The sequence below is a fragment of the Melospiza georgiana genome, chromosome 4, assembly GCF_028018845.1.
Source record: "Melospiza georgiana isolate bMelGeo1 chromosome 4, bMelGeo1.pri, whole genome shotgun sequence".
NCBI classification, from domain to species: Eukaryota; Metazoa; Chordata; class Aves; order Passeriformes; family Passerellidae; genus Melospiza; species Melospiza georgiana.
The window spans coordinates 45,390,976-45,414,479 of record NC_080433.1 but is presented as its reverse complement, the minus strand read 5'-3'; the positions used below and the strand labels follow the sequence as shown (position 1 = coordinate 45,414,479).

The 23,504-nt window shown below is 36.2% G+C and overlaps 1 protein-coding gene across 1 annotated transcript in view; it reads left to right on the top strand.

The window, feature by feature from the left end:
- TRHDE (thyrotropin releasing hormone degrading enzyme) overlaps positions 1–23,504 on the top strand; it is a 210,402-nt gene that overhangs the window by 67,411 nt on the left and 119,487 nt on the right. The window contains exons 4-5 of the mRNA XM_058022136.1: positions 12,334–12,488; positions 18,260–18,373. Coding sequence (XP_057878119.1) covers positions 12,334–12,488; positions 18,260–18,373 — 269 coding nt within the window. The remainder of the gene's footprint in view (positions 1–12,333; positions 12,489–18,259; positions 18,374–23,504) is intronic.

Below are 23,504 nucleotides of genomic sequence, written 5' to 3'. Positions count from 1 at the left end.
TTTACATTTGAACTAGCATCTGATTTATATTGTTCCAGTGTTGAAAAGGGCCCATGATCCGCTTGTAAACAGTGTTTCATTCAGACTGTTTAATAGCCTGTCTTTTAGGAGGAAAAGGTCCTGCCTGTGGTGTGAAGGAGAACTTGGTTCAAAGTCTTCCATGTGAATTTCGCATACTTCCAGTGCAGATGATTTGATGACTTGGTGTCCTGGCTTACTAGGTTCACTACAGAACTGCAATGGTCCTCTGCATAATATTACTAAGATCTTTAGGAATGCTTCTATAGTGCACATTGAATTAGCTGTGTACCCTGTGTAGGTAGGAGTCAGAACAAAGACTTCCTAAATTCAGGGACTATTAAATTCTCATTCCATACTAGGCATTCTTTTGTGCCTTTCATTATACTGAAGATCTAGCATTTTATTCTCTTTCTTCTAGCAGACATTACAATACTTGTTTTGTGCAAGTTATTCTTACATTTTCCGAAAAGAAAAGCCTGTATGCTCAGTCAAACATCAAACATCACTGATGCAGCAAAATCTTTAATTGGATTTTTACTTTTAAGAGGAATGATCAGAAATTGTGTTTTCTGTAAATAATAATGAAGCAGGATGGTTTGGGAAAATTATGATTCTAACAGAGAAAAGTCATAATAGAAACATTTTAAAATGAGACCTGTATTATCTTAATGTAAATTATTCATTGGTTATCAAGTTTGGATGAGGTTTGTGAACCTAACTTTGTTATGATTCTTTAATATAACTTTAATGTTTAAATCTGTGATGCAGAGAATGGAATTCTACTCAGGGAAACAATTCTGATTTCTGTATAATTGGAAAAGTTTATATATTCATTGGGCTAGTAGTACTGGGAGCAGACATCTGTCTCCATGACTTTGTAATGTCATGGTATAACATGGGGCATAAACAAGATTGCACTTGGACAAATAGTGCTATTTCAGGAGAAGAACGTGCTACATCTGTTTTGGTATCTTTCTTGTTGCCAGGGGCGGATCAGGAAGGTTCTCAGCTTCTGTACCTGTCAGATGCAACTGATTGAACTGAATTTCTGTCTGGTTTATGTTCACTTTATTCAAACTTCTTTTTATGGCTTCTTTTACTTGTTCAGCCTAACTGCTGTTTTTTCCTTCCACGTCTTTGATACTCATGTGGTCATTCAATTCTCCGTGTCACTGCATTTTGTGTAGTTTGCTCTCAAATACAACTGCACCACGTAAAGCTGTTTCATAGCTGTTTCATAGAATTGTTAAGGTCATCGCCCTGCAATTCGTGAAATGCAAAATATGTGAAAAAAAAGTAGATATACTTCTTTGTCTGCAATTCTTCTGGCTCTTGAGTACTGAAAATACTCTTCATTTGGCCATGACAAGAGTTCTCTGTTTACACAGAGTAGTATTCTAAGTAAAACACAGACACTAACAGAAAAATACTTTACGGGAAATAAATTAGTAAAAGTGTACAAAATGCTGTTATTTAAAACATATTTTAAATCAGACTTTAGCATAAAATACTCTCTTTTGAACTAAGATTGTAAATTGTAGTGGATTTATGTTGGCCTGATTGATCTTTGTTCTATTCTGCTAATTTAAATTTGAGGTAATATTCAAACTGTTTGATGAAGTCTTAAAGAATGACAGACTACTAAACTTGGAAAGATAATCTGCTAAACCCCAGGGAGCACAGAGATTGTGGTGTCTCAGTCCTTAGAAGTACTCAAAAGCCATCTGGATATAGTCTTCGGTACCCTGGGTCTTGATGGCCCTTGATGGTTCCTTCCAGTCCCAACCATTGTGTGAATCTGTTAGAGGACTGCCCTGATGCCATGTTAAAGGTACTTCAAAAATTTAGATTTATGTTTTCTGTCATCCTGTTTCTGAATCGGCTGTGGGATTACAGGGAGATCTCTTTATCTCAGTTCTTGTTGCCTTTTCAGACTTCTATGATGTCTGTAAACAGGATTTCTCCGTAATGGTTACAGTAATTGCTGATTAAAAACCCCCTACATCTGGCAGAAATTTGGTTATATAATTCATTATTCCAAGGACTCTCAGTGTCTCTTATGTTGGCTAGACATGATGATAATGCTGTTGTACTCTATCTGCACATCTCAATGCACTAACAGCTCTCTGTACTCCCAATACAATACTTCCCATGTATATCCATTATGCTTTTTTTTTGTGTGTGTGTGTGTTTGGTTTTAGCTTGGCCTTTTCCCCATCTTTCCAAAGTTGTTGAATGCCTCTTGCTGCTTTCTCTTCCTGTTTTTTCCCATAGGAAATGTTACTCTGTAAAACTTGATACCCTGTCTGTGCCATCATAAGATGAATGCATAACCTTTTCAAATGGCATCTGCCTGAATTTTGCACATTCATCTAACACAGGAATACCTGATATCAATGGCCTCTCAAATTACTTCCTTTTGTAGGCAGTAAAAAAGTTCCAAATTAAGCAGATTCGTCCTTGTTCAAAAGCAAGGGATGATGTAGCTACTTTGTTTTCTTATTTGTTATATTCTGCAGTTGTCTTACTCTGCTGTAACTTTGAGAATAGCAAGGCTGCAGTGGGATTCAGTTGCTGCAAGCCCACTGTTATCCCATAGTGGTTTGTTACTAGTGTGTTGGGATTATTGGTCTCAGTCAGCAATGAGCTGTGTACATTGTGTTTGTTTAGATCTTTGGATAATGCAAGTAAAGATTGGTACAGAATGTAAACTCTGGTGGAGGTCACATTAGACACTGAAAAAATGCAAATGAATTACTAAAGTGAGAGGAAAATGTTGTTATCCCCCACTGAAGTAAGAAGCTGCTTACCAGCCAGTTTGGCAGGGAAGATGTATTTTAGTCTAATAAACAGATATTTGCATATCTAAGGAAGTGAACAAGCACTATTAAGAAAAATGGACAGACTTCATCTCAAAAAAGGAGGAAACAGAAGGAGTGAGGATGAAAGATGTAAATCCAGTTAGATCCCAGGAACATTTCAAAGCCTGTTGTGATTTAACTGACAAAGGACTATGAAGATTTCAGAGGGAATGGAGGAGTGCACCTGAAGGTACTCAGTGAGACATTCATCATTTGCAGATGAATTCTCAGACCAGAACTTGTGAATAATTTTTTGATGATAGGGAAAATGTGAAACATAAGGTGTGCACAAGGACCTGAGCTGTGATTACCTCCTTGTCAGTGCCAGCTCAATATGGATGTAGGTACAGATCAGTGTAACTACATTAAACATAGATTTTGTCTGTTTGGTGATAACTTTAGTAAGCATTCAGCAATGTTGTCAGATTTGAAAGTTATTGATAAAATGTATGACTGATTTTTTTACCTGAATTTGGCTTAAATGTGATTTAAGGGAACAAAGAAGGCATGCTTAATATAAAAATATAGCAATGCCATACCCTAGGGCATTTGTGTGTCATGAAAGTAAAAAGGAAATACTAATAGGAGTAAGTGTTGCTGTCATCATCCCCCTTGTCAGTATAGTCACTCTGTTGGTGGAGTGGAGAGCTGTAATCCATCACCTTTTCAGAATTTCTTCCCCCACTTTGACGAGGACTGTTGCTTGTCCAGACTGTCACTGTGTGCAGCTCCACATGTTCTCTGAGCTCTGGGTGATTTTCTGTCTTGAATTTATTTTCTGGTGGGATATTGGTGGATGATTTTCTGTCTTGAATTTATTTTCTGGTGGGATATTGGTGGATGATTTTCTGTCTTGAATTTATTTTCTGGTCGGATATTGGATTATCAGTCTTACTCTCTGTGTCAGAGACCATCAAGACTGATCTCTGTAAACTTCGTTCTGGACTAGGTGGTTCCTGTTGTTTGCCAGGCTCTGCTTTTCCTTTTTCTCTGAGGAAGTCAGGAGTCTGACTGAAATACTTGTCCCAGGCCTGTCCCTATCTCTTTTGTTGTCAGTTCTGGTTAGCTCCTTGCCAAACTAAGTAGCACAGTTCATTTGGTATTGGTCACTCTTTAGTATGTCACTATTCTTTTGTAACTTCAGATAACAAATATGTCTTTCCTAGGGTATTTTATTTTTACAGTTTGCAGTATTCCTTTTTTGTGACAGATTTTCATGTTTGGGTTCTACTCTCTGAGTTAACTGAAACTATTAAACACTTGCAGTGTGTCTGGAACCACAACTGTCAGAAAAAAGGCTACTTTCTAATTGCTGCCTTTATTGTCACTAGTATCAGTTGCTTCCAGGTGCAGAATGAAGCACCATTTTCAGCTCTTCCCATTGTTTTTCATGCTCAGAGAGATTTTCAGCTGTGGTGAAGCTATTCTGCTTTTCCATCTTGCTAATTTCTTTGATTTCTTTTAATTATTCTCCCCTCCCCCTCAGATAACCATGTGGGGTTAAGTCTGGGCCCAGATGCTTAAGGAAAGACCCTCTTTATTTGGAGACATGTTACTGCCTGCCTCTGCATAACAGCGTGGGTACAGGGTGGAGCCCACCACTCAGCTCTCCAGCAGCAGGAAAGTGAAGCTTCTTGATGGTTCAGATTTTGGTGCTGCGTTTTACTATGGGAAATGCAGGGTGACTGTGCAGAGGCATGATTTTTTTTCTGTCACAGTCTTGCATATGTGATTTTTAACTGACTTTTTGGCCTGTCGTGAGTAGCTGCACAGCTCGTGGTTGGCAGGCTGTGCCCATGCTGATAGGTAACAGAGTGAAGTAGTAAATTCACTTAGTTAAGTCTCTCTAGGAAATCTAAATGCATAAAGGAGCTCACCTTGGACTTCTGTATTCTAATTCATCAGGGTGTAATTTGAGCCTCTTGTGAATATGGATTCTGTGATAAGACTTAGTTTTTATGGTTGCATCCTTAGCTATGAGTGAGAAGGAGAGAGTTTGGACTTGCATGAGGACCAAGTGAGTCCTCTGTTACCTGTGTTTCTTTAAAATTAAAGGTGATAGGTTTTTATTGTGATATGTCATAGAAACATACTAATTCTTTTATTAGCATAATTTAATAAATAAAGTGATGAATGGATTACTATTTTTAGTGTTGAGATAGTAAAGTTTTATCCTGATCTGCTATATCGAAAGGATTTGCATAAGAATGTAAGATAAACTCTATTCTAGGACTTAGGATACACAGCAAGATCTAAAAACAGTATCTCAGGAGCTATACAGCGCAGTCCATTTGCATTTCTTCATCTTACTCTGGAAAAGAAAATAAATAGATACAGTCCTCACAAAAACATTGCCTTCAGATTTAGTGAATATGATTAGGTACATTGTAATTTTATCTCCAGGTGAAATGTAAGATACTGCTAATGCTAAATAACTGCCTGTCTTTGCAAAATTCCTATTTCTGCTTTCCCTGTTAAACTGTGCCCATCACCTGTGAATGTGATCTCACTTTAAAGCAAACATAAAAGAGGTAAATCTTGGTATATAGAGTGTTGTACATATGCAGACATTAATCTCTTTCTTACTGTGGTGCAAATCAGTTTAATGTGTGCCAGATGAAAAAAAATAAATCTCATTACTACTCTTAAGTAGAATGGAGTTCTGGAGTTTTCTGTGTACCTGCACCTTGATTTTGCAGCAAAGAGAAGGAATATGGCAGTGGCACTTGATCATTTTCTTTGCAGCAGCATTCATACTGATAGTGCTCAGTAATCAGTGTCGTGTTGTTTTCAACCATAGAATCCTCATGCTCTATTAACTCTGGTGGTAGGAAAATGGCTGTTGGCAATTTTCCATCGTGTCAGTGCTCTTAGTATTTGCGTTAGAAACAGTATTTATGAAGGCAACAAAAGTATTTCTTGTTTTTTCCTCTCTCTGGATATTTCTGTGTTGGGAGTGTCAATGTATTTTCTCTGTTTGTCTGTTGTTTACATCCTGTAGAGGATGCATATACAGTAGTACCCCTGTTACCTGGAGTAACAGAAACCTGAGCTCATTTCAGCCTGTGTCCCAGTCTGAGCCATACAGCTCCCTGTTTGAATTCCCACGTAAGGCTGAAACTGTGAAAAAAGAGTTTATATTTATAAAGAAACTTTGTGAAAGATTTTTTTTTCCTTGTTTAATACTGAGCAGAAATTCATAATGATCTGTCCAGGTATTATTTTAAAAGAAAAGCATTGCTCCTGTGCAGATCGATACAACCTGGATGATGCACAATTCATCCTCAATGGGTGATTGCATTCATTTTTCATTTTAACATTGAATCATTTGATATACTTTGATATAACAAAGCAATGATCTATGGACTGGGGGTATCAAAATTGAAAGAAATTTAATGATATGCAAGTCAAATAAAATCAACAGATTTCTATTTTATTTTCTGAAACTATAAACTAGCTGTCACCCAGTGTCAAGGCTCAGTTGCTTGAAAACATATCAGTTTTTCTTTCTGTGTTTCTGCATATTCTTTCTCCTTTCCCTCCACAGCTTTCTCTCCCACATCTTTTTCCCTCTTGGATCCTTTAATATTCACATTGCATTAAACATCTGCTATACGTATCAAATACTCTGAGAATCCATCCATTGTTTATATCAGTTAATGTTAAGTAATACTTTGTACAGCAATAAGAAGCAATAAAAGCCCCAGCAATAAACTGCTGTGTGGTAGTGATTTCTCCTCAGGGCCTGCAGCAAGCCATTTGATTTGACCAGAATAACAGCGAACATTTTTAGACCTGTCCGTTAACTCTGCAGGCCAGTGTCCGTGTGGGTTGTGAAGTGTCAAGCTTACAGAAGGGCGGTGGTGGTATAGTCCTGGAGATAAAAACTGACGGGTGCCAGAATAAGCATTTGGCTGAACAGAAGCATTCATTGAAGCTCTCCTGTGGGAGCGTCATCCAGGTTGTTTGTGGCTTCTGTGTGTTTGAATAGTTAACGTGTACTGGGACAAGGCAGAGCAATACTATTAAGTTTAAAGACAGCTAATTCAGGATATTTAGGTCCTAACTGCCAAAAGTGAAATACTGAATTGATTTAGTTTTCAGGAAACATGCGCTTAGTATTTTCTGAAAATAGGGTGTTTCAAACTGTCTCAAGGTAAATGTGGGCTTGATAGAGCTTTTACCAACCCTGGGATGTTTGGTTTTTTGGTGTGTCATCCCACTGTATCATTTCCCTGCCTGCCTCCTCCCTCCCCCACATATTTTAAGGGGATGAAATTATATAATGAAGTGACTTGGTTTTCCAGAACAAACTTCTTTGACATATACTAATCAAACAGTGCAGAAAAAAAAATCAGCAGCTAATTTATATATTTCTTATAAGTACCATTATCAGTAGTTCTTTATCAGTAGAAAATTTGAATATTTCTTACAATAACTACTGTTTGACTTCATGTTTTTTAATGAGATCTGTCACTTTTTGTATTTGGCTTGTTCCTTAAAAATCTGTATAAATCATGAAATGGTATTGTGCTACAGAAAAGCATCTTCTACTTAGTAAAACAAATTACTTTGATTAAGGAATCTGCGTGGCAGAAATATACACTCTTCTGGTAAACAGTTCTTTTTCTTTTTTCCTATTGGTACAGTAGCATTCATTTAGGAAATTGCGCAAGGCCTTTAGAGAGCTTTAATAAAGCTATTGATTGCATTATGCAGTACTAGGAAAGAGCAAAAAACATACTTATGGCATGACTTAAATAAACTGATATTAGTCCATGCTTCCTCTTAACTTGTTGAATTTGCTGCCAAAAAAGTGGAAATCCCAAGAGCAAGATACCTGCATCAATATCCTGAAGAAAGTTTTTGAAGAAGTGAACGAAAATAACATTGTGAGAGGCACATAGATAAATTCAAATTATTTTTGTTGTGTCATTTTTTGTAATAAAAGTAGAGATTATAAGGAAAAAACATGGAGTTCATGGAGTGAATAGTTTATCCCTGCATGCCTCCTGGGTTTATTAAGGAAAATGTATGTGTAAAGACGCTTGACAGAAAATTCTTGTCTCTCACTTTGTTCTCATTTACAACTTGTGATGTTTCAAGGGTCTCAGCTATTTATTTGGGAGACTTGTCCTGTATGCTAACAGAAAATGTGCAGAAATAATTCATACATCTATTTTTTTTCCCCTTTAGTGCTTTTTAACTTCTGTCATGAGTATTAGAAATTTAATACTGTCATGTGTTCTGGAGTATCTAGCCCTTGGTTACATTACAACCAACAGCTAAAACAAATAATATTGCAGTGCATAATGTTAGTAAATGTGGATGTCTGTTGGTGTATATTCATGCACTCATATTTATATGTAGAGTGAGGATGTGTGCATGGGTGCAATATCCTTGTCCAGCTTCAAATGGAGGTGGTTAAATGTAGTAGAATCACCGTGATGAAGAAGATGCTTTGATGTTTGCAAGAGAGTAGGATGGTAAAGGGGGGGAGAGGAAAGGCCCCACAGATCCATGGCACTCTGCATGAGAGAGCTGGATCTTTTTGCATTTAATCCTTTTCTGTTCTAACCTTGCTATCATTTAAAGTAAGAGTGATGTTCCCAGTTTGTGCTTTGGGGAATATAATGGTTTTTAACAGAACCTAGAAGATACCGTGACTGAGTGGCAAAGATTGAAAAACAGTATCATTTGTACAAATTGCACAGATACTAAGTTCATAGATAAAAAAATCCCCATCAAATATGTATTTTCTTTGTGGCCAACTTAGGTGTGAAATTGCTAATTTCTATTTTGCAGTATGATGATAGCTTGCTGATAATATCAGAGGATTATATTTTGATGTAAGCTCACATAGTTATGATGCCTTAATTAAATGTTTGGAAATAAAACAAGTTGTTGAGCTATGTACAATTTTTGTAACTTAATTTCTTTTTCATGAAAGTCACACAGAAATAGATTTTTAAAAATTTATTAAATCTATTAATCTAATCCAAATGCTGTCCTTCTATTCAAATAATTGTACCAGTATAGCATGTTAGTGTGAAGCTCCAACACATTTTTGTCTTGTGATTTTATTTTAGATGTATAATTTTTACTTGTTGGTCATGAATTTAGTTTCTGTGGAAGCCAGGAGGTAGAAACCAGCACTGCATGGGACTCTTTATTATTCCAGCACTGCATGGGACTCTGCACTGCTGTATCAGGAAATCTCAAGTAACAGTTTTATGACGCATGAGGATATTATTCTCTGCAAGCAATAACACACATTTCTATTTCCCCAGCAATATCCACATAATCAAACATTCACAAGTGCTTTACAAAGAATTTAATTAAATAGTGTGCAGAGTGACTGGATGCAGCATGTACACAAGCTGTTAGATATTCAGTAGTTCCCAATTTGCAGTTAGTGCAGAACACTTTTGTGCAGTAATATGTTGAATGATATTTCCATCAAAATGTGCATTATCACTCCTCCCTTTGTACCTTACTTCTTAAAAATGACACTAAAACCTTAACAGATGTCACCTCCAGAATCATAGGATACCTTGCTCAGGGCTCTAATGGTGTGATAAACAGGGAAATACAAATTCTCATGTTGAGACTTGAACATCACACATTGTTCCTCTGAAATGAAGCGTTTATTACTCCCCAGAGAAAGATATAGATTATTGTGTCTTTTACCACAAAACTAGACGTGGTTGGAATTTTATTTAAAGGTTGTAGAAATTTTTTAAGCTATCAAAGACCAGCCACTGAAGAATTAACATTGAGACTTGGATATTCAGAATTTAGATGTAGACAATAAGAAGCAAAAAAATTAATGACGATGAGTATTTTCAGAGACCATTCTGTCAGTCAGTGGAGATTAAGAAAGTCTCTTTGGCATTAAAGTGTAGTGTATCAGTCTCTGTGCTAGGAAATGATAGTGTGCTCATATTCACTCAACATTATTGGTACCTGCAGGGATTACCATTCTGGAAACTGACAGGGTTATCTAATATGTTTTGTTTTCTCTCTCAAAAAAGCCCTTTCAGCAGTAGCCAGTGCGTGAAAGGACTTTTCAGGCTTGCAGAGAAATGGGGCTATGTTGGATGAAAGTGATTTAAAATATCCCTCTGTGGCTGCCTTCCTGCAAGGCACTTATCTGTCCATCAGATTGGAAGGTTTTGTTGGTGTGTCAGTGCTGTAAAGTATCAGTCCAAACCAGAAAAGCAATAACAATGACACAAACACTGAAAGACAGTCTGTAATTAGCCTATAAATGTGTTTAGTGTGAGACCTCACCCTTGTTTCCCAATTCTGCAAGAGTTATTCCAGTTTATTACTGGATGACACTGACAAAATCTATCCATTTTGGCTGGAAAGAAAGACCAAAAACTACAAATGAACCAAAAGGAGAATAAAGAGTTGAAAGGACCAGTGAAAAATAGGGACTTGGTTTTTTGGTTTTACTTTTGTGCTTGTTCTGTTCTGTGTTTAAAGGGAAGTGCTGGAAACTTAATTGGGGTAAATAAGAACAGTATTCATCTTTTGAAGACACCTTTTGGGGGAAAGTTTAATTGGTGTAAGAGAAGTTATGGCTTCCTTTACAGAGTTGAGAATGGGAGAGATCCCTCTTTAATGTTAATGAAAACTTACCATTAACTTCAGTGATTCCACGTGGTAATGTTTGTGTCTTTTTTTTCACCCCCATCCCTATTCCTTCTTTGTATAGCAGACAGGAGCTTTTCATTTTGCATGTAATGTATAAAAAATTGCAGTTATTCTAAAAAAATAGTACAGTTCAAGCTTCAACTGAAGAAGAAAAGAAAAACGTGTAGTTTTGAATTTACATGCCTTATTTTGAGCACCATGTTTTGGATTTTTCCTTTTTTTCTTTAATTAGGCTTGTGTTCTAGTGTTTGCTTTTCTATAAAATATTTATTTTTTAACATTTGAAGTGTGTCTCTGTGATTTGGATGTTTTCTGCATGTATTGGGAAGTAGCTACTAGACTTGCCTTGAATTCATTAGGAGGCTGGTATTTTTATGCTTCTTAAAGCAGGCTCTTTTTAGGAATGCCAGAATATGCCCAAATTCTCATTTCCCAGTATTTCAGTGGCAACTTCCTTTGAATCTTGGAGCAGGACTTCTGCAGTCTGTTTGTTCTCCAAGCCAATTCCAGCACATGCATCGGCAAGCCAAAACAGACAAACCTAGGAGAAGTGTCAATGCTGTAATACAATTTATAGTGTTATTTAGAATAATTAGGTCAGAATTTCACTTGTTCATGTTAGGAAGTCACCCAGTGAAGGACCACCTAGACAGACTTGTGATAACTGCCAATGAACTAGCTTTGGAAGCAGAAGTAGTAGAGGCAAATGAGGGAGGAGTGTGGCAGCCAGGCTAATTAATTAAGAAGTCAGGCTAATTAGTTTGACTGGAGGGAGCACCATGCTGATGTCACATTGCAGCTTCCAAAATGCTGTCTGATTTGCACACGGGTTGTACTGGGCTTCAAATAGACAAACAAGTTGTTTCTGGGCTCTTTCAGAAATTTTTTGCCGTGAAGCAGAATTGTGTATTGGTTCGTTTATGAACCTATATTGAACCTAAGGAAATTTACTGCAATTTTAGATTTCTTTCCAGACTGGTAGTCAATTTAGTTCCTTTTCAATCTTGGCAGTAAGATTTTTATAAGACATGTATTGTAGTATTGAGTTGTTCAGCCTCATGCCACAGGGACAGATTCCTTGGTGCTTTTTTTTACTTGATGAAGGACTGTCCCATATTGTTCCTAATATTTTCTCACTTAATAAATACAAAACTGAACTAAAGTTCCTTAAGTTGCATATGGTTCCATTGTTCCAGCTGGGAGGGCTGAGAGGTGGCTGTCAGCAGTCTTGCTCCCAGAGAATGCAGGCTAGCAACAGTGTACATTGTAAAATGCCTTGTTCAGTAAGAACTGGGGATTCTGAACAGTTTGCCATTTTTCTTGATGTTATGAAACGATATTTCTTCAGTGCACCCCTAAATGTCAGTCATTACATACAGTTTGATGTGTAAGATGTTCATAAAGGAGTTGCTTTAATGAAAAGATAAAAAAATGCTTGTAGTAAGAGTCTGTGTTACTGTGCTGATATGGTGTAGTAAACATTTGAAGCAGTATCAAACTCAGAAGTAAATCAACAAGGTGTTGTAAATAAGCTGGATTCTATATAAAAACCTTCGTTAGAAATACTTAGTACTGTATTACATCAATAACATGTTTGTGAGCAGATAGTGGCATAAGATAAAAATGAATACTTTATTAATGTTTCCTAAGAAATATTATCAGAGTGCTTTTTTTTCCCCCATGTATGTTATATAAAATGCTTTTAGTGATGATTTGTGGTCCTTCTTACAATAGCGCTTCAGCATAGCAGCTCCCACAAGGAGTTAACATATATATTTTCTATTTCTAGATCTGTTGGCTGTGCCTAAGCATCCATATGCTGCTATGGAAAACTGGGGACTGAGTGTTTTCGTGGAGCAAAGGATACTGCTAGATCCAAGCATTTCTTCTATTTTATACCTACTGGATGTCACCATGGTCATTGTACATGAGCTATGTCATCAGGTATTTAAGGTGTTCACATATTTGAGCTTAATGTCAGAAAGCATGTGCTTTTCAGAACTGAAAATGAATTTTTAATTTACATATGAATGGTTGTGAATTCTGTTGTAGCTGGAATCCATGGAACGTGGAGGTCTGTAAGACAAATCCCTCCAACACAGAAACTATGAAGGCTCAAAATGGGGTTAGAAGAGAAAACTGGTAGCAATAAACAGCTTCTCTGTCTTCTGTAGCAGTATATTCTGTGTGTTGTGTGTCACTGTATTTGTTACTGGTATGTAGAATAAATTTGTTGACAGCAGATTCATGCTAAGTTTCATGTTCATGTCAAAAAATATTTTGGCTGAAATCAATTTAGTAGTAGTCTTTGTCTTCTGTGGTATATACATATATCCATTTTCTCTTTCTTAGTTTTTTTTCCCAGTTTGATATTGACCCTCTCTGTTCACCAACAGTGGATAAGTGAGTCTTTATGTGTACAGAAACTATTGTGTCAATAAGAAAACTTAAAATAATAAACCCGTATTACAATTTATTTTACATTTTTCCCATCTTCTTATCTCAAGCTAAACACATTACAAGTGTTAGTAATATTGAATTGAATGCAAATGTTATTGAAGAAATTTGCTACAGGGGCAGGAAACGCTTTCTTACACTCCTAAGAGGCATAATCATAGCCTTCAGGTTAAAATGAATGAAATCCTACTGTGTAATCACCATGGCTTACATCTGTGAATTTACACAGTATTCTTTAAAGGCAATGCAAATTCTTAACACTTTCTGCAAATAAAAAGTACCATGTGAAAGGAAGTCATTGAAATGGCGTTTTGGGAGATGAACCTGAAAATAATGCTCATTGGTCAATGAATATGAAGTCCTCAACTAAAACAGGAAATTTTTATTGAAAGTTACTGCTGGTTTGATCTTGATACTATCACCTGATTTTGCTATAAGCTCTTCACTGTGCAGTGCAATAGAGTAGTACACAGTTCAGCTAGAAAAATTACAGTGCCTTAGGAACCATGTGTGGAAAACATACATTAGGTCATCAAGTCCCAGCTCCTGTGAGTATTGGATTTTTCCACGTGATGTGTTTGTAGTGCCGGGTTCTGTGCTCCTGATTACAGGGTTATATGGCTTCCCTTAAAAGCTTTTGATTAAATCTGATAGTAAGTAACTATTCCCAAGTGTTCACATTAAGTCTTGGTTTTTCTGAAATAGTTTCATTACTTCCATTTATTCTTTGCACTGCTTTGATAATTTCCTCTGCTTCCAGAGCAATTTGTACTTCAGATATGGGCAATTATCACATCAGTAACTGGCCAAGTTTGTTTATTTAATTCTCATAGACACTGAAGCCTTTTTGCATTGTTGTGGGAATTTTAGAGGATCATGAAGTGAGCAAAAACTATAGGTGAATTTATTTTAAGGTAGAAATATGATCATAAAGTGCATTTAAGTGACCGTAAAATTGCAGATGAGGAGGTTTACTTGATATCCATGTTGATATTACTTCCAGCGCTGTTTGCTTAATTAAAAGTAACTTCCTCTATTCCTGTTGCTGCTGGTTCTGTTTCAGTACCATGCAGATTAGGTATTTGCTCAGCTACTTCACTGGGTAGCTAGACAAGACAGAAAAAATTGAAGTTAAAGAACCATTTTTTCTACTTTTTGGATGCAGAATTGTCACACAGAATATGGATTATTCACCTGCAAATAAAGTTTAAAGGGAGAAAACTAAAAAAACATAACATAAAACCCACTGTCTAGTATCTCCATCACATTGTCTTTATTTAGCCCTTTTGTCTATCTTTATCTTACCATACTCAGAAGCCCCTCAAGGAGCTCTAAATGATACAATCTTAGATGAAAATGTACTGAACCAAGACCAGGTTAGGTCCAGAATCTCTTGCCTCTGCTGTTTAATTGTTATTTATTCACTGCATTTTTCATTGTCTTTGGCTGTGCATCATATCACCTGTTAGCCTGTGGTGATGCATTAATATTCTTCCCCTTCACTCATTTTTACACATAGAATAACAAAAATTAACCAAATTCTCACTGGTGCAAGCAAAACTGGAATCCACATTGCCAGTTTTGGTTTTTATTTATTGGGGCTTTTTTTAGATTTCAGGGAAGGGGAAAATGAAACTCTTCTAAAATTTGTGTGGATTTTTTTTTAAATTTTATTTTAATTGTGTCATTGTCCAGTTTCCCTGACTTTAAATCCATGACTTCAAGATTTATGGAACATATCTGAGCATGTAGTAAACTGATCTGTATGAGAGACCTGTTACTTAGAGTAACCCAGCAATTTCTTTGCTAATGTTTCCAAGATTAGAGAAACCAGATTAGTATTAAAAATCCGTATTCTTGCCTTTAGATTTGACTTTTTAAAAATTGTAATTACCAAACCTGCTCTGTATTAATGCTTGAGCACAGTCCTCAAGACAGATAAAAATGAGAGACAGCGCTGCAAAAGGAAAAATTCAGTGGTTGCTAAAAGCCAGGTAAAAAGTGTGTAAGAAAGGATTTCATGTCCAGTTTCTTCATAGCTGACTTCTCATGTTTGACCAGGTATTTTAGGTACATGTGTTGGGAGAGATGCAATAAAGTTACTTCAGTAGTGTTGGTTCAATAGTTTTGTAGGGTGCTATTTTTTGATATTTCAGCTTGAGTGTTCTTTCAGAATATTTATTTGTTTAATTAAAAAGAAAATTGGTCATAAGTGTTTTGGCATAAAATCTTGTCCTACGAGCTCCAAAAGATGAGTTGGTCAAAACACATGTATTTCCACCAGCTTAATTTGATAGCCTGAAATAATTACCATAATTTATTAAAATAATTCTTTTAAGGTAGTAATCAGTTTTATTTGCATATCATAGATCAGTTCCACGTATAGCCTTTGAAGAAAGAGTCATTTGAATTTATGCATCATAATTTTTTGTGATAGTTTTCCCACCTGAGCACAAAACTTGGTGTGACAGATTGAGTTACAGAAGCATGAAAGCAGAAAGAAAATTAAAAACTTCTAAATCAACATTTTTTTTAATAATCTCTAAAAAAATGTATAGAAAAGAGTGTCCTTTAAGTGTATCTGTAATTAAGTACTTTCTGCATATCAGGTTGAACATAATACCTGAAGGAGAATAGAAATTTATGTGATCAATACATTTCAGAATGAAGTGATGGTCTTCACTCCAGGGAGATAGAGCCTATAGTCAAATACACAAATAAATAAATAATTACTTAAAGAAATTTAATTACAGTTTTCCTTTGAGACATGTAACACCTAGGAAGATAATAGCACCTTTCTGCTGGAAAATTTTTGCTTTCTTGCTTACAGCCTCTGGGTACTGCTCTGTCTCTGACATCCATAACTCTCTCTGATACTGTTCAAAAGTAGTTAAGTGAATTCCCTACATTGTCATATTGATATCACATACTGGTTTAATGCCTTTAAAACAATTCTTTCTTTAGGTGGATAATTAAACAAATAATTTTAATTATATCATTAACAAATGAACCCAGAAAACTCAAAAAGGAGTAGAAGAAATTCTCTTTTGTAGCACCATAAATTAATGTTATTAGTTCAAATTACAGGATGAGGTATTATGGACTTTAAAACCTTTATTTTCTAAAAGTCTCTCTGACTAGTCATAGTTCAAAATGACATTTGTACCACTGGTTTCATATTTGTTCAGTAGTACTCCTGTAATTCAGGAAATAAACTCTGTTATAATAAATGCTGTTATGTTTAGTCATTAGAAATCATTTAAGCAGCCTACTCTGGTATGAATTTAGCTTCCATACTTCTGGGTATATGAAAGTTATATTCATTTTATTGTTTTAAATTCTGCAGAAGCTATATGAATATATTTCCAGCATTGCTTTGTCTTTTCAGTTAAATGTTCTTAAGATCAGGATCTATGTTTAGTGGCTTTGTAGAGAGTTGATTTATTGATAGCCTTCAAGTACATTATGCATACTGAATGTGCATTAAGTTTAGCTTCACATAGTGTATGAACATGACTTCTAGCAACCTCATCTTTTCTCTCTAAATTCTTAAGGTGGTCTTCAGAGACATTCATTGCCATTTTTTTCTTCATTGTTTTCATTTGAATTCTGTTTGCTGAACCTTATGTGGAATTCTGGTAATCTTCCAGCTAGTCTGGTCTTTGCTTGCTAGTCTGTCCTTTGAAGCTCCAGTGTTCACATCACTACGGATCCTTCTGTGCATGTCATTCTCACTCCACAAAGACATGCTCAGAAGTGACATCTTTCATTCAGGTCCCAGACAAACCCTTCAAACAAGCCAGCTGTCATGAAATCAAACTGCTTATGGGCCATCTCTGCTTTCACTCTTTCCTCACTCTCATTACACTTCAGCATCAGTTCCTCTGCTCTGACCTGAGTTTTTCCCTCTAGAATACTTTCTGCTCCCTCTCTGTATTTTTAGAGCTTGAAAGCTCAAAATTATCTCTCTAATATTTTTATAAATATTAAGAGAAAAGTGGAAGATAATGTTACTTCAACAAAGTTCTGTTATTTTTTTGGCAGAAGAGATGCTACAGAGAGTATGAAATAGGTTTTCATAATACTGTCAATGTTTTTGTTCTTACCACCGGTGTAACATTATTCAGGTTACATATTACAAGCATTTAAATAATAATTTAAACAGGATCATCCATCAGCAGATAGAATATATGACATCTGGTTTCCTATGAATTCCAGTCCTCATCTGTTTTCCAGTGATCATCCTAGCTCTGTGTAAAATCCCTCTGACACCTACAAGTCCTGTATTATGAGAGTTGTGTCTGTTGAGGTATACTCTGTGAACAGGTTGTGTTCCTGCCTTGCCCTCAGCTCAGGCCCTTATCCTCTTTTCAGCTGATGATCTTTATTTACTTGGGGAGTTCATGGAGTTTAGTTAGCCTCGAGATTTCTGTCCATGATAAATTAGATTGAAGTCAGTGGGGATGTTGAAGAATCATCTGGAGGAAATGGGAAAGACAGGCAGCTCAAGTAGGGCTCCTTTGAATATACACAGGTAGGCTGTGCCATTTCAGATACCTCTGCTTCTGATTGCTGTTTGTGAAGGCTGCTCATGTCCTTTACGTCATGTATGAAATTTCCTGGGCCTTTGTGGGTATCTCACATACCCTAGTATCTTCTCTAAATGCCATCAACTTCCTGCTTTTTAGCTTCTGAGTCCTACCCACAGAGAGCTGGCATTGTTGTGTAAAGCTGCTTTCTTTAAGAAACCTGCCAAGGAGAGGAGCATCAGTAGTATGGTAGATGTTAGTGGGCAGAGAGCAGGGAGAAAGAAATGCTAAAATTTAGGTCTGGGGTGGAGAATGTGTTCCCATTCTCATATATATGTTTTTTGTTATTCACACTATGCATCATGAAATTCCCATATAATGGATCAGATTACTTGAGTTAGAAGCCTTTTTCTGTCCAGTGTGTGTGTTAGTCTGTTAAACCTAGGTGAGCATCTACTTCAGAGAACTAAACTTGACACTGTGAATACTGTCCTCGATGCTTCTTTTGGCCTGCTTGTTCTTTTCTAATGTTTTACTTCATTAACTTGTTCATCCTGTAATGTTGAATTAATTAGCACAGGAGAAATACGGTTAGTGAATTTCAGTGTGAGGTAAAAACTACTGTTATATTAATACAAGTGGAGAATGTGTTTGTCTAGGTGAAATATATGCAAACATGGTTTCCTAAAGGTTGTTAAAGTTGTTCACGTGAACTTTTTGTTTTTTCAGTGGTTTGGTGACCTTGTGACTCCAGTTTGGTGGGAGGATGTGTGGTTGAAAGAAGGTTTTGCTCACTATTTTGAGTTTGTTGGGACAGACTACCTCTACCCAGGGTGGAACATGGTAAGTCAGTTCTATTTTGTTAGTGTGGAGATCCACAGAAAAGTTGGTCTGCTGTTAGACAGGGACTGCTGAAAAGTACCAAATGATGCATGCAAGTATCAGATGTCGAATGAAGCAAAATTGCTAGGTGTGAAGTAATTTTACAGCATTGCAAAAGTGTAATCTGCAATTTATTGCAAAAGAAATAATGTTGTGTCTATCGTAACCCAGCATTAAAATAGCTACTGTCTCTCTGCTTAGAAATATTTTTGATTAAAGCAGTTATGATTTAACATGGACTATTTTTTAAAACATTGAGAACATTGAATTTTATCCACAAGATAAATTGGAAAGAAATGTTTGGCTAAAACATTCTATGAAAATGAGCATATTTTTTCTTACAGTATTCTGTTCTTGTCTCCCTAAATATACTCTTTTAATCTTCTTGGTATTGCTTGCATATCTAAAGTAAATGTTAAATTAACATTGGTTGCATAAATTGAGAATTTATGTTTTGGTATGGTTTGTAGCTGTACACAGTGGGACATGCTTTTTCAACCAGTGTGCAAATACAGGAACTCTCTGAGGGAACTGGGAATTCCATAATGGGACATTATTTTGCAGTCCTTCTGTTATATAATATTGTTTCTTGACAGAATTTTTATGAATTGCTGTGGTCTAGCTATATTATATTTGTAAGAAAAATAAGAGAGATGAGACCTCAGTACAAGGAAATCATATATGAGACCTGTGTTGAAGGTTCCAATAGAGATTTTTATTGTCCTTTGGACACGTGCTAATGTTTGCTAACCTTTTGTGCTTATATATGTTTGATTATGTGGCAAAATATTTATTATAGGTCATGACTGTCTGACAGAGTTTTTGGGGCTTGGATATTTTGCTTAAGCTCTTAAAAACTAATGTCTGAATATTTTTTCCATTTCTATGTGCTTTCTTGAGTATACTTATCCCATTAACTTATGGCACCATAAAATGAAGATGCTATAATTATGAGTTAAAACCAATTAAAAAAAAATAGTTGTGTACAGGTTACTCTTGAGTTAGTTATGCTTCTTGTGAAATTTGAATTCTTTGTAGTATTTTAATTTTTTCTTTCAGGTGTCAATTATGATTTATAATTGCATTATGAAAAGGAAAACAAACCTTTATTTGAATTGACAACTTTGTTGCATAGGTAGGCTTGTTGGGTTTCCCTGGGTTTGGCTATATTTAAACTCATTCTATTCATCTTTATAAAGAACACAACCTGAATTACAATGTAATGATTCTAATTATGAATGCAATGAAATCTGGCAGGCCTTTGTGTTTTTAGCATAGTGAAGTGTCATAGATGACAACATTTATACACTGAATTTTATCTTCAAATCATCAGTCATTTGTTCTTCACATAATCAGTCTAACAAATTCAGAATTACTATGCTTAAGAAGTCATTTGGAATATAGTATATTTGCTTGAAATTTCTGTGGAATGAATATAATATTCACTGTTATGCAAATAACATGCCCATCATGTGAAATCTTGGCATTTTAGCAGAATACAAGCAAGAAGAGTGGATTGAGCAGGAGATGGCAGTTAAACTGGGAAATCAGAAATTTGCTGCATAATTTAGAATTAACTACGTAATATTGCTGTGCCTGAAAAAGTATCAATCTATCAAGTTTTTCCTTAAATTAAAAAAAAGGGAGACATATATTGTTCATAAGGCTTTGGATATCTTTGGCTTTTGATATAAAAATGATCATATTGACATATTTAAATGATGACAAAATGAGATGAAACTCAAAATGGCTTAATCATACTTCATTCTTTTGCAGACTACTAGAGTAGGAATCAATACTGTTGTGTTTCAGCATGTTGATTACACAGATTGTAGGAAGAGGAAGCAAGAGTTACAGTTACTGAAATTTGTCTTGCTGAAAATTTTGTTATTGCTATAAAGTGCATTTGCTGTTTAAACATATTGACTGACATTTGTAAACTTGAAAAAATTAAAGCAATCGTGTAAAAAGAGAAACTGTTCCAAGCAACTTACTGTTTTTTACAAGAGAAGGATGAAGTTGCAAAAACAAGAACTAGAAACCTTATTTTCTGTCATGATGGCCAAATAGTGCAATATTCCAGTATTCTGTTTGGTGTTTTGTCAGTAGTAAGTCACACCTATGAATTATAAATTAAAAAATGTATGATGCATGTTACCACAGCTCTTTGTGTCAGGAAAACAGTGATAAACTAAAATCCTCTTTATTTTAAAGAATTGGGTAAGTTAGATAGTTAACTTCTTTCCCTCATAATTTTGAAATGTTAACCTTGAAGGTTTGCTCAAGATGCCCATGGATTAAAATGTCAAAATCAGCTTATTTTTAGCTTACTAAAGACTTTTTGTCACATTCTTTTTTGGATAACTTCTGTAGAAGCAGAAGACTGGTAGTCCATTCCAGAAAAAGCACTTTTGTCTGGAAATGCAACTTGGGCAATGGATACACCTGAAAAAATGGTATCTATCTACAGCTTCCTCTCTTAAGTTGTTGATATTTATAGGCTACAGGAATGTAAGCTTTCACCATTAAGGCTTATAAACCACTAAAATTTTGATATGACTTGTCTGAAAATGTTTCTCTTTTAGCAGAGCTGAGCATTTTTCAGTTTCCATCTTATCAGGCATTCACAGCCTTGGTATGACTGAACCTGAGACTCTTGAGAAGAGCTGTCTTTTAGGCATGTTCATACCAATACTACTTAAACCAAAAGCCCCAAGTTCTGCACAAAACAGGGATCTATGATTCTTGTCTGAAACCTATGTCTTGGCTTTTCCTTCTTCTCCAGGTTCTTTAGCTTTCTTAAATATTTCTTCCCCCTGCCATTTTTCATTTTCTCAGTTTTTCTTTAATTGTCTCACAGACTATTTTACAATAGGAAAGATGAATGGATAACAGTGCCAACTACCATGGAGCTGCAACACTTTATTGAGCATTCCAATATGTCAGGAATTTCTTGTGTTGTCCAGAAGGCATCTACTGCCATACTTCATCATGCTTGCATAATCTTAATGAGAAAGGAAATCCAGTCCTTATTAAACCCTTGCTGTCCTTATGTCCTGGATCCTCTAGCTGAGGTCACTTGGTCTGTTCAGCCCAGAGGAGAGCAGACTGAGGGGACCTCATAGCAATCTACCACTTCCTCATGAGGGGAAGAGGAAGGGCAGGCACTGGTCTGTGATGCCGGATGACCTGAGGGAATGGCCTGAAGATATCCGGGGAGGCTGAAGTTAGCTATTAGGTTAAAGTTTCTTCATCCAGAGGGTGGCTGGGCACTGGAACAGGCTCCCCAGGGAAGTGGTCACAGCACCAAGTCCATCTGAGTTGAAGCAGTGTTTGGACACTGCTCTTGCACACATGGTGTGACTCTTAGTGGTGGTCCTCTCCAGAGCCAGGACTTGGACTCGGTGATCCTTGTGGGTCCCTTTCAGCTCAGATTATTCTGTGATTAACATTTTGAGTGAAAAAGAGAATGAAGAGGCATTCTGATGGAAGTGTCCATTATCCATTACAATTAATGTAAAGTACATCAGAACTTTCCCAAGGAAGGGAATGAAGTTTTGCTGGTTTTAAAACAGGAAGATGAGCTTTCTGTGCTGAGATTCTTAATTATTATCCCAGTGTCTTAATATCCTTTTCCAAAGCTAAGTCGCTTCAGATTAAAGCTAGAATTTCTCATTTCCTTCCTTTAGCTAAAAAAAGAAGGCCCTGCATGTTACTTTTTACCTTGTGAAGATGAAGCTGTTTAATTTTGCAGGAAAGCTCTCTCTGCTATACAGTGATTAGACATTTGCCATGGGAAGGAATTCACCATTCTTCCCATTTCATCCTCTTGCCTTGCCTGTCTCCCAAATTAAGAGTTTTTTTAAATTCTGATTCTAAAATGCCTCAAATTCTTACTGCTAGATTTCATTCTTAAAGGTCTGGGAACTTTAAACAGTTGTTTCTATGTTGTCAGGATGATTTTAAAAAGAAATCTGTGTTTGCAAAGTGTTCCTCTGAGATCGGGAAATTTTGCTTGATCATGTGTGCTCAGAATAGTCATCTGCATGTGAATTCCCTGGCTGTTGCTATTTCATGATTTAGAAAAAGGCAAGATTTCTGTTTTAGAGGCTTCCCCTATGGTTGTTTCTCCATGTCATCAAAAACCAACCACAGCTGGATGTGAGTTCTTGAGCTGTAAGATCTTATGACCAATACAAGGTAATCGCACTTCTGTGGAAGGGGCCTTTGCTGGTTTTAGAATCAGAGAAAATTACAGTGGAAAACTCCATGATGGTAATTTCCACTTCAGCGCTCTGTCTTTTCTCATCTACCATGCTCTCCTTCCTCCTCTCAGAGGCCTGTTTGCAGCTGTATATTCCATCTTTCTCTTGGCTTGTTTCTCTCATATCCTGAAGTCCTTTGCATGTGGCTTTGTGAAGGAAGGAATTCAGCTGAGGCTTGCAGATCCAGAAATTTATTGGCTGATCTTTTCCCTCCATATTTTCTGGTAGAAGGAACCATCATGTTTGTCCTTGAATGTCTCTGGTACTGGGTTAGATTTTGAGGACTATGACAGCAGGAATTACTGGCATGTAATTTGACCATACATCCATCAAATGAGCATCAAATACTTTAGCAGTCAGTACCTGGCTTGGTGCTGAGAAAGCATTTCACAGAGCCCAGCTGCCTTCTCCCTTTTTTTATTATATAAAAGTTAGCTTTGCTGACAACTTCACTGGCTGAGTCAAGGTGTAGCATACCAGCAATAGCTTTGGATCCTATGTCTTCTTGATCCATTAGTGTCTTGGGATAGGATTTTCTACTTTCTTATTTGCTTACTACTTTTTTAATTAAGGATGGTCATATCTGCCAGAATTTTTCTTAAAAATGAAATTTTAAATTAGTTTTTCTTATTAAATTGAAAACTTTTTACCTGTATGGAAGGGTATCTTTCCTCCTTCCTTAAGTGAGCTGTGCTTCCTTTACACTATTAGGTTCCACAGTCTGGACAATCCTGCTATTACTACAGACAGCTGAAAGTAATGATGAGGCTGTGTATCAATGTGTCTGTATCATAACAAGTAAGAAATAGATAAAAGATCTTAGTTGC